The sequence below is a fragment of the Pongo pygmaeus genome, chromosome 6, assembly GCF_028885625.2.
Source record: "Pongo pygmaeus isolate AG05252 chromosome 6, NHGRI_mPonPyg2-v2.0_pri, whole genome shotgun sequence".
NCBI classification, from domain to species: Eukaryota; Metazoa; Chordata; class Mammalia; order Primates; family Hominidae; genus Pongo; species Pongo pygmaeus.
In genome coordinates, this window is record NC_072379.2 from 52380516 (window position 1) to 52393066 (window position 12551).

At 40.9% G+C, this 12551-nt stretch overlaps 1 protein-coding gene across 2 annotated transcripts in view; it reads right to left on the reverse strand.

Annotated features, from left to right (window-relative positions):
• The window catches only part of BMPER (BMP binding endothelial regulator), a 243224-nt gene that overhangs the window by 61851 nt on the left and 168822 nt on the right, over window positions 1-12551 (reverse strand). For both annotated transcript variants that reach the window (XM_054496801.2, XM_063667397.1), the window contains one exon: window positions 6411-6747. In XM_054496801.2, the coding sequence (XP_054352776.1) occupies window positions 6411-6747 (337 nt within the window). The remainder of the gene's footprint in view (window positions 1-6410; window positions 6748-12551) is intronic.

A 12551-nucleotide genomic window follows, 5' to 3' on the forward strand; every position in this document is an offset into this window, starting at 1 on the left:
GGCAGAAACATCTGTGGATGCGAGTATTTCATAAGAAGATGACAAGCCCAAACACTACCTGAGGGACAGAAGAGGAACCAGGAGGTCCAAGAGACTTGTGAATTATAAACAGGCAGAGCTGGATGGAGAAATTCAGAAGGGTCATCTTGCCTACCACTGGGAGTCGCAAATAGACTTGTGCAATAAGAAGTGCTCACAGCATTTGAAGCATCAAAGGTGGACCAAAGACTCTACTCACCCTGACCAGTTTATTAAATGAAAAGACAGAGAAGTGTGCACACTTTGACTGTAAGTGTCTAATTGTGCATGGGGATAAAGACCTAAGATGAACTCAGAATTGGGGACAGCAAAAGTCACAAGGAGATCAGAGAGGATTTCAGTGAAAGGCAGGCTAGGAGGAGCAGCCCTTCTAGGGGTGGAGCTGGGTGAAATACAAAAGGGTCAAAAAAGAAGAGGTTCCCCATTCCCCAGAGAACTTAAAATCCAATGCTGAAGAAATAAGAAGCAGTGCAACATAGAACATGAGTTAAATGATAATGAGCATAATTGGAATAACTAAAAAACTAAAGAGCATTTTCCAAAGTCTAGGATGAAACTGGAGCTGTGTCTTCAGCTTAATTCATGCCTGAGATTGCATTTTTTTTAAATTTTTTCTATCAGACCCTGGTGATGACCTTGAGCAGTAGGATGTAAATAACTCCTACATGCTTAGAGTTCCAAAAATGGAACACTAGGCATAAGTGGGTTAAATCAATGTAGAAAGTGAAGGCATCTTAGGGAGGCAGGAGAATGACATGAACTCAGAGGCAAGAATGTTCATCGTGTTTGTAGACACAGTGAATTAAAAACAGACTTTTAAGGACTGAAATGTGGTAAGTGCTGCAACTGCGGTGTCTACTGCCACCTGGTGTCAGCATACCTTAATTACGAACTCAGTGTGACCTAACAGTTGAGTCAGCTAAGGAAAAATAAAAGGCATATAATGTCACACTTTAAAATAAAACATCTCATTTGATTTAGGACCCTAGTTCTAATGGCAGTTCTTGACAAGTCATTACAAGATGTAAACAAAAATGTTTTCAAGCATGTCGTTCTTTGAAGTAGGGGAAATTGACTTGATTTTAATTATAGAATAGCATTTAGCTTTATGTGATTTTTCTCATACACAAACACATGAAGTCTGTACCCCTTGCCTGTATATTTTCTATTGCTTTATGATAAGTGATCAGTCTCCTTTGTAAGAACATATAAAGTCAGTCATTCAGGAAGTCTGTGATCTTCCCCTGGATGCAAGCCACTGGCAGTCCCAGGATCCCAGTATATCCAACACAAAGGTCCTGTCAGAGTTCCAGTGTTCTCCCGAACGACCTCCCACCTCCTACCTCCCAGTACCTCAACAGGAAAGGACACATCTGTGAATCCTCTGGCATGACTTCAATTCCTTACAGCTGTAAAAACTACTGCATGGAAGGAAAAGAACATTTCCTAGACTGGGAATCCCCAGACACTTTCCCAAACTGAACAAGTGAACAGGGCTTTCGCCCTGGTGAATGATACCCCATCAAGGAGAGTGCAGAGAGGAAAACAGTCCTGAGATGATTGTGGTCTCTAAATGTCTGGGCTTCACTGCACTTCACATTCATTTTTCTGACTTCTCTGAAATGCAGTCCTGCCCTAACTTAAGAGTTCTGCTTTGTGGGCAAGTTATACTTACTTGCAACAATTTCTTCCAAGATGTGAGTGGAGTTAGGGAAAAAGCCCATTGCTGGTATTTCATAGGCACAAGGAATAAAACACTTTCCCCAGTTTGACCCACAAAGGCCTAGCTCATCTCCTGGCCTCTCTTTGTGCCCTAGGCTGCCCAGGGCTTGTCCTATCCTGTGGCCTAAGTCCACAGCGGGAAGGTAGGTTTGATACTGGCCGCTAAGGATCTCCAGAGAGCCTTTGTGGTAGGAGTTTGCCTATTCCTCTTGGATTGCTCGGTTGGCATCTGGGACATGAAGGGAGAAACAATATGAGGCTGGAGGAGAGAGATGAATATGAGATGAAAAAGGAGAAAGAAAGCAAGAACACACCCAACACTTTTTCTCTTCGAGGTAGCCTACATTTGAATCCAAATATAATCTAAACAACTTCACGTTAATTTTTCCAGGTGGGTACACAGTACACTGCCTCTCTAGCTCCTGGGAATTTCTGTAATGCACTAATAAAGGATAATGCAAAAAATTGTTAAAGAGGGTTATCTAATTTGAGACGTCAATTAGCAAAGCTAAGACTTGAGACGTGTTATCAATGCATTTAGTTAAAACTTTTCTGCAGTTTGTAACTAAATTATTTTGTACCCAAACATATTCAGTTAGTTAATTAAAGCAAGCTATGCTGATTGAAAGGAACTTAATTATATATCGAATTTTTATGCCAAATTAGCCAAAATGGGTCAAATTGATTTGTGAAGCTTAAAAAAATTCCCAAAACAGAAAAAATAAAGAAATATTGATTACGATGAAGTAATTTCTCATTCATTTACAAAGTGGTAGTTTTTCAAGTACTTATACACTGGACAGTTTACTATTAAAAATGTTAAATTGAATAAAAGACCAAAATAAATAGGAGTTATAAACCATAGACATTGCAGTGTGGGCACGGTGGCTCACACCTGTAATCCCAGCACTTTGAGAGGCCGAGGCAGGCAGATCACCTGAGGTCAGGAATTCGAGACCAGCCTGGCCAACATGGTGAAAACCTGTGTCTACTAAAAATACAAAAATTAGCCAGGTGTGGTGGTGGGTGCCTATATTCCCAGCTACTTGGGAAGCTGAGGCAGGAGCATCATTAGAACCTGTGGGGCAGAGGTTGCAGTGAGCCGAGATTGTGCCACTGCACTCCAGCCTGGGTGACAGAGCAAGACTCTGTCTCAAAAAAATAAATAAATAAAATAAACCATAGACATTTCAAAAGTAAAACCTAATTCAGAGACATTGTCATTATTATTTTGACCTTATAAGAAGCACTATCTCATAATTATCATAGAATTTGCCCTGTGGGATTTGTTATAAAAGTAAGAAAACCCAAAATGGATAATATTTTCTCAGAAAAAATACTCTATTTGCATTCTCCCTTCCCTCTGTTACAAGACAGTGGTGCTCAGAAAGTTATTTGGGTGTGTTATGCTACTTCATTCTTTGTCCTTAAAGGAAAATACAGATATTTGTTGGAGAATGGCAGGAAAATAAAATAAATCAAATTCGAATGCAATTTATGTATATGGCCATCCATGATATCAACGCAAGTCTCATTAGTCCTGTAAGGACTCAAAAAATGTGTCACAGCCACAGATCTGACTATATTTTTGGGTTCATTTTAGAAATTCCACCAATGATATCAAATGTACCAGCAAAAATTTACATGTGTGGAATGTCATATGATTGCTGATTTTGCCTTACTTTTTCAACATTATTTACAAGTACAATGAACACATGACATTCTCATGAGACAAAAAACAATAGTTTTTTAAATGATTGCAATGCAACTGTCACTTACACTACCTGGAGGAAGTGTCGCAAAAGAGAAACAGTTCATTTTGAGATTGTTCCACAGATTCCTCAGGGGGAATTTATGTAATCAGTTCTCCGTGATGACATCAGGAGAAGATGTGGACAATCAGAAAGGTAAACGGCCAATCCAGGGGCAAGTTTCTCCATAGAAAGTAAGGGACACAGGACAGCAGCACGCTCTGTGCCAGGACTACCGTGTGCCAGCGCTGTACCCCCCACTGGCCTCAGTCCTCAGAGGAGCAATCCTGCCAGGTAGTTACTGTGTATCAGTTCTTTCGATAAAGGATGTTGAACTCAGCTAGCCACCAGGGCACACTGCTAACAGTGGCAGAGCTGGGCTGGAGTCCAGCTTGCTGTCCCCTTCCCCACGGCTCATTCTCAGTCCATTGCTCCATAAAGTCTCCTAGAAACCCTGAGGTTAGGTCCTTTCTGGAGCTCCCCTGAGAAGAGAATATCTTTCGACGTTGCACCTGGTTTATTTTCTTCTTCTGCCACACATGCCCTTGGAAATAAGGGTGAGAAACAGGATCTGGCCAACACTGGTCACTCTCCCTTTCAGATTCATGAAGGTGCATCCTCCTGTTGGACTGTGAGATCACCAGCAGAGGGCGAGGCAGGCAGAATTGCCCAGCTCTCCTTCCTGAGCTCCTCCGCCCTATCCGGGAAGAAGTGGCCCACTGTGGAAGGGCACTCTACCATGACACAATGACACTGATCAGGAGAGCACAAGACCGCTTCCCACCACATCCTGGCCTCTAAATCTCCATGCACAAAGATCCCAAGAGCATTCTCATGAGCTGCCCAACTCAGGGCATCAAGCCCTTTACACAGATAAGCATCCTCAGGGCATCAAGCCCTTTACACAGATAAGCATCCTCCATTGTAGATGCTGTAGAATCATTAAGGGCAGAAGGGAAGCATTTGCCTGGCCACTTAAGGAATCCAATGCTCTTTATTCATAAGTGTCCAAGTCATCATTCATAACTTCTGTTGAAGCGCTCATCATGTTTCTGTTGCAGTCCAGAAATCATAACACTAAATAAATCACCGAAGGCAAAAGGCATAGATATTCAAAAAAGGAACTAATCTCTTCAGACCTTCTCTCCAATTTTTGTTTTCAATACATTCCTTTGAAATGGGATAAAAATCAAAGGTGTAGGCTGCTTGGCCCTGGGAGAAGCACAGCCTTTCCACTCTATTTTAAGCAGAGAAGGGCCCAATCCAAATTTGCAAACAGGATAGAGGAGCTTCCAAAAGAGATCTTACTCTTCTTCATTACTTAATTAATCATGGAAGAAATGATGGCAGCAATTATAGAGCACTGACTATGTGCAGGTATTGTGTTAAGCACATGCATTCATGTTCATAATCTTACTGAATCTGGATGGCAACTCTTCAAGGTAGGTTCTTTCATTATCCCCACTTCACAGATAAGTAAGGTGAGGTTTAGAGAGCTTAGGTCATTGTTTTAGGTTGCATAGTTGGGCTGGATTTTGAATCCTGGGGCACCATAAAGTTCTTAATTGCTATATTCTACTGCTTTCCATCAGACCTTCAAGTGAGGGTTTTTAGATTCCAAATAAAGCCAGATTTGTCTATCTAGCTGTTTAACTCACTGCAAAGTCTCACGTTAAGATCCCTCAGTTTCACTAGACAAGAGGTCAGTCTAGGGGTGGTTCAGAGAGGAGAAAGAAGGGACCCAGAGAATTCAAATTATAACAGGAAAATGGCTTGAAGGAGCTAAACCCATGACTTGGAGCCAAATGGTTTGGCACATGCAGCCATGTTCGGGGATTTGTGATGACAGTGACAGTCTTTTTTCCACCCCACTTCGAGCCGCCTTTATAGAACTTTATCTTTTATGTCCAAAGATCAAATTAAAAAAATCATATTTAATGAGAACTAGGGGAAATAAACTGGTGGCAATTAAAGAGTAAAAATAACCTCTCTGTGGCTTCAGACCACAGGAGTTTTCTGATTTTAAGAGGCACAGGCAAATCACTTAAACAAGGCCTTTTGGGCTGTGTTCATCTTGTGTTTCCTCCCACACTCACAGTGGTTAAAGTTATAGGCAGCCACAGCTCTTCAACCCATGGAATTGTGTAGTAAATGGAAGTACACCCAGGCCAAACTCATCAACTCAGAAACGCAACCTTGCAGTGTGGAAGTCAAATCCAAGTCTCCTTTGTAACCAGTTGCTTTGCGTGGAAGGGGGTTAAACAGAGTTAGAAAAGGTCATGGAGTCCTGATTCTTAATAAGAGTCCTTCCTCCCTCCATCCTCAAGCCCTGTTTCTACTGTCATCTGATTCTGGACGTGAAGTCTCACAGTTGGCCAAGATCCAAAGAATTCTCATTTTGCTTCCTTATTTTCCATGTGCACATTTGATTTGGGCTAGACCATAAGGCAGACCTAAACTCTTCCTCAGGTAGAATAACCAGACTCATTCAAACACCCAAAGGCAGCCAAGTGACTTGAGATTCCATTTAGGGGAACCAGCTCTGCCTTGTACTACTGTGGTTTAGGCCAGAATTTGGGAAGCCCTCCTCAATCTTAGAGTTAAGCTAACACCTGGGAAAACCCTGCAGTGTAGCCAGCTTTCCAGTAAACGTGCAGACCTATAAAAGCATGGAATTGCCTGGAGGACATCGCTCTGAAATACTTCTTGGAATTTCCCAATTTGGGACATAGAATGGGGCTGATTCAAGATGAGATCAGCTCCTGGACAGCAAGACGATGTTTACCCTGGGTTTTGAGCCTTTGTCCTGCACAACAAGAGATTTCATATACCATGTTCCAAGGTCAAGTCTATTATTGGTCTGCAACCCAAACCCATCCCCCAGAACACTGTACTTACCGGTAGAAAGTGGCGTAGTCCACAGTCGAGTGGCAGGTCTGAAACTCCCAGGATTTGAGCTTCTGGCATTCTCGATGGGCCCGGAGCTTTACCTTGACTGTCCCTTGACACAGTTCAGGCACTGGCTTTCTCTGAGGTCTGTTGCAGAACTTATTGGACTCCACCCTCCAAGACTCAGCAAAGCCATCCACATCAAACTTGAAGTTTCCATCTCCACCAATTAAGTCATCACGTTTATGTCCATTGTAGTTGCCACAAAGACCACAGAGCTTGCCCTTGAGATGCGGGGCAGCCATGACTTCTACAAAACTGTCTCCATCCCAAGATATTTCCAAACCTAGAGGAGGAGGAGAGGAAAAGGAAATAAATCACTCATTAACGCACTAATAATTCCCAAATGTATACATCCTTACACAGAACATATGACTGACTGTCCTCCAACAAGGAGCACCAAGGGTTGGTCCAAATTCTTGGTTACCTCTTAATCTCACTATAGTGAGTAATGTGTGAAACTATAGGAGTCATTTGCTGGTTGGAGCTTAGAATTTTTAAACAGTATAAAGTTTGTCCTGATAACATCCTATGTACCCCTGGTTTGACCTATAGATGACTATCCCTTGATCATCCTATTCTAGGGTTTATATTTTTCCCTTTTCCTAAAGTAATCATGTTGGTCCAAATCATGCCTTCATTTATCTAATGACTACTACAATGTGCAAATGGAAAAAAAAAGATGATTGTTTTTTAATGCAATTATTTACAGCCAGAAATTCCACCATGTAATTATTCCCCCAATGCCAAAGGAAAATTTCCAAATCATTTCCTACAATGAGAATATTAAAGCAATCAATATTTAGTTTCTGAATATATCCCCTTCAAAGGCAACACTGATATAACGAAAACATTTGCTCCCTCATTATTTTACAACCATTCCTGAGGCATGGACACTGTTTGATTAACATTTCTTGGGGTTTGGGGTTGAGTTGTTGTGAAACCCTTCTAATTGCTATTCCTCAGGCCTCCTTTCTGGTTTTGCTCAAAAGGTTCAACATTTCAGGCGGTGGTGGAGGCTATCAGGCCATGGGCAAGAGTTCTTCTTGTGCATATATCAGCAGGCCAGTACTGCTGGTTCATCAAGGAAATTCTCTTTACTCCAGAATGTAGAGAACTTAGCCCCTTCTTGGTTTCCTAAGTTGGCTATCTAAAATGTTGAAGAAATTATCTGAAAGTATGCATATACCTCCAGACATGCTGAACCAAGACTTCCAGGAGCCACACTGGCCAATGACCCTTCTGAATGGTGGAATTTTTATGTCACAGGTAGAACAGCCATGTTATGCTGTCACACAGCATAGATACATCTGACTAGAAGGTCAAGAAGAAATGCTGTCATATCCACTCTGACACTGTGTGTGAAGATACCACCCATAAAAGAAAGGAGAGACCTTCATGAAAAGTCTTCTGAGGTTCAACCCAAAACAAATGACAAACTTTTCTAGTCAGAGTTTTTGTTTATGTCTCAAATGTGTGTTTTCTTACTGTTCTGGCAACACCCTGGCAGTGCCTGAGTCTTCCCAGTGAATGGGTGAACTCTGTACTAGTGAATGCAAGTGGCCACCTGTGGCATGGACACCAGGAAACATCTACGGTGGATCAAGGTATATTTCGGCCCTGGGACTTCTCCTTATTCACTCTCTGTCTCCAAAGACTGGCACCCACTGAGGAAGCCTCTTTTTAACAGAATGGTCTCTGCCCACTTACCCCATGTGTCCACGTGTTTTGTTTGTTTGTTTGTTTTTTAGACAGTGTTGCTCTGTTGCCCAGGCTGGAGTGCAGTGGTGCGATCTCAGCTAACTGCAACCTCCACCTCCCGGGTTCAAGCAATTCTCCTGCCTCAGCCTCCCGAGTAGCTGGGACTACAAGTGCAAGCCACCATGTTCAGCTAATTTTTTGTATTTTAGAGACGGGGTTTCACTCTGTTGGCCAGGCTGGTCTCGAACTCTTGAGCTCAGGCAATCCATCCACCTTGGCTTCCCAAAACACTGGGATTACAGGCATGAGCCACTGCATGCGGCCTTTTTTTTTTTTTTTTTTTTTTTAAATCTTTCCTCTTGTGATCCTGACAAAAACATTTTTCATTTTGCCTGTTTTGAGCTACTGGAAAGAGCAAAATGACTTTCCTCCTGAAAGGCTTTTTGTTCCTGAAAGATCAAGATTAAGCTGATGAGCAAATGTTCAGAAGTTGGAAGATGAGGTGGTGATGGGACAAGAGAAATAGTGAGAGGAAGTGTGGGAGGGAAGAAGAGAGAGAGACGATCTTGTCTAGATATGAAATTGGCATAAGGCAGCAACATCAGAGTGATGTGTGGAAGATCATGAAGAAACACCCAGAAGTAAGACTCCTAAGCCAATACACCCAAAGTTTGGATGTAGTCCAAGAGGAGAGAAGGCTGACAGATAGCATTCCTATGAGTAGGTCATACAACTGCCACAAGAGTTACTTCAAAGAGAGATACTGGTAGAATAACCCACAGTCTAAAACTGGGTTTCTCAAGAAATAAATGGAAAGACCCATAGGGAAATCACTGTACGGTCAATGGAAGAAATAGAAACATGCTTAGATAAAAAAAAATTTTAGAGATTTCTTGGTTGAGAGAAGAGTCTGAGTTCAGAAAAGAAATTAAATAGACTTAGATAAAGAAGACAGAGAGCCATAGGAAAGTCTCTTTGGGGAATAATTTGATAAGGAGAAGACAGTGATGGGACCAGGTATGAGAGAAGGGACATACGGCTAGAAACCCACAGGCTGGGCTGACCTCCCATGTGGATCTCTGTGAGAAGACCATGTCAACTCTGGCAGCTACAACTATCATAGAAAATGAATTCTATTTCTTCATACCCTATCATCTAACACATTATATAGCACATAGTATGTACTCAGTAAATAAATGAATTACCCTGGTAACAGTGATACACTGAATCTGTGAAGCCAAAGACATTGTGAGTTTCATGCTTGTCAAGACACTGAAACAGCCATTTTGAAAGAAGACAAGCAAACCATAAGATGATTTGTAATACACTCTGTCAGGTATTGAAGAAACTTGACCTCACAAGCCTGTAGCCAGGCAGCTGCCCAGCAAGAAAGATGAGGGGAGAAAATCAATTCCATACAAAGTCTAACTTTTACAGCATAATTCTGAAGATTTTCCATGTTGCAAAATTTTCCAAACTACAAATCTCTTTCCTAGACAGCAGGCAAATACTGTTCTTCTAAGCACCACAAATCGTTGAGAATGTACACACCAGGGATTTCCAATGTCTTTACTACTGACAATGATATACTAAATTTGAGACTTGGGGCAACTGAGTTCATGGGAATTCAACTCACAGTGAATGACTGTGTTCTTTCCTTGCAGTGGACTGGTGGTCCATACACTTTGAAAGATGCAGATCTGCCGTGTTTCCAGTAAACCCTTCTCAAAACTCATGACATCCCACTCATAAAACACGATCCCCAAAGTAAGAGAATAATTTGTAATTCACTCTCCTGTCTTCCTTTTTCTCCTTGTTATTATTACATTAAGAAGATTTTTCACAGACCAATGCTAGGCTTCACATTGTGAAGGGATGACTTACTCTACTACAGATGCCTTTGTCTGGCTATATCATTTACATATGTGTTTGCATGGATATTTTTACCCTCTACATGAGCAAAATCCATACAAAGTAGATTACAGTAGTGAAAGGCAAAACAAAAAAAAAAAACCTAATAAGTTGTAATTGAGGGAACTGCTCTTCCAAATAATATTTTAAATAGGCATCTTACGAGATGAAAACTTCATGGAAGGCTTTGAGAGGCTGGTGATAGTCCTTCCTGCAGCTGGGATGAGTTTTTCCATTCTCTGCATGGGAAATTGGGTAGCAATAACTGGCAGAGTCAGAAGGCTAAAGCTGAAGCATATGTCTCATCTGGGGATGCGAGCAGCAGCCACATTCCTTCCACTGCAGGAAGGGCCTTCCAATTTTCCCTTCTTACTAGTGAGTGCTTTACCAACTTATTCTTCCCCCTTCAAATAGGTGACCTAGCTCCAGACCACTAGTTCGGTTTTTTGTGGGTTTTGTTTAATTTTGTGGATATTGTTGTTTTGCGTTGTTTGTTTCCTGGTTGTTATTGTTGCTTTTGCTGTTGTCCACTGAAAGGAGAGAGAATGTGCAAAAAGGAGAGAGGAGGTACAAAATTTGTAGCTATACCATAGTGAGGTTTACAAATTGATAGTTTTTCTATTGAAATTTTACACCAAAGAAAGGGGAAGGTAGGATGTATTCTCTGGGTTCACCAAGTGTAAAGCTCTACCAAAAATAAAGTAAAAAGCCACGCTCTCCATGTGTTAATGCTTTCAGGTAGATGTGACGTAATCTTTTCAGGTAAAGTTGATAAAGTGAACAGATGGTAGAAAGGAAATATTTTAAAATTATTTGCTAAGTGTCAAGAGTTGGGGTGGGAGTGTGTGGTGGAAGTGGGCAATGCTCTCTTGAGCTACTAAGCCTTAGTTCTACCCTGCTTTTTATATTAGCTAAGCAACTACAGCCTAATTCCACCCAAACTACACAGCCACCTGTGTTACCCTGCCAAATGATCCCATCGTAAGTGCGGAGTACATAAACCACAGGGTCAAAGAGTCATTCCTCCCATCTCCCATCTTCCAGCTGCAGGCTTGAGTTTTTGAAGAAACTTGCTATTTTGAAGAAAGTGCCCTTTGATCACATGAGCTTATAAATTTTTTTTTAAATCTATGGAACACTCAAAGGACATGCTGTGATATTTTAAATATATAATCAATAGGTGGTAAAAAGATAATATCCCTAAAGGGTAGTTCAAACTGAGATGGAAAGACTAAGGTGGAAAACACCATTGTCTGGATATAGAATTGTTTCATTCAAAGAATAAGTGTAAAGTAAGTTCAATGCCCAGAGGAATAGAATTATTCTCTAGGAAGCAGAGGGCTTGTGTGATTCGTGTGCTACAGGAAATTGTTCAGCTGGGTATTGAGTGCCATGAAAATTACTTGCATCTTTGAAAGAGAGATGGAAAAAAATAAAAGAAATTGTAAAACTGAGTTCAAGGCACAGAACAGTTAAATTCACTAATCTAATTACGGCATTTATGATCTATTATTATTCTCTTAGCCTCATCCTTTTGCTCATTTTTATAACATGGAATCTTTGTAAAGAGCACATTTATTCCATAAGGTTGTGTCAGCTGCGAATGGAACACTATCGAACCTCTTAGGCTGTTAGTAATCTTAAAGTACTCAAGATCTCTTTGAGAACTAGGCTGTGGTTGACTAATAATTTCCATATCAGTAGAATCTATTGTGTTCAGCTAGCTTGCAAATAGTCAAGGTGCTTTTAATTAGTGCCGTGTAATAATGGGTCATCTTATGCACACTTTACAGGGAGCCAAAAAACTTTGCCTCCTTGAAAGGAATGTCCTGGGGCCTACATTTACAGAACGCCATGTCTTTTGGATATAAGAGCAGGTGTGTGAATTTTCTGAGCAGGACTAATCCTGCTAAACTTGAATGAGTAGATCTCTCACAACTGTGAAATAAAGAATAGGAACCTTTTCCCCTTTTTAAAATGTTCCAGTATATTAATACTTAACATTCTGTCACTGAAAACGTATACTCTAACTAAAAGTTCCCTGGGCTGCTTCTTGGTTTCCTGCCTTTGTTTAGCTAAGCTGGCATTCCATAAGCTCAAATCAACTTATCAAAATACCTTTTGGCTTGAATTGAAGTAATTGCCAGGGTTCTGAAGGTATGGTAAAAACAGTCTCTATAGCCCCTGAAAAGTGCCTGCTTTGTCAAATGTTTCATTACCTAAAGAAATGGGAATCCAACTGATACTTTCACACTTGTTAAATTCTTATCAATGCAAACATCAAGAAATACACTGATTTCCTTAAAAGTATCATGCTTTGAAAAAAAAACAGAGTATGCCAAGAGAAAGGCAGTGCAATATCCAACTGACAAAAGATATATATTAACCAAAGGTACCATGGAAGGAACCATACATGATATACAAAGTGTGAAAATGAGCTGAATTTATGCTCTGGGGCTGACATTCAAGAACTGAGTT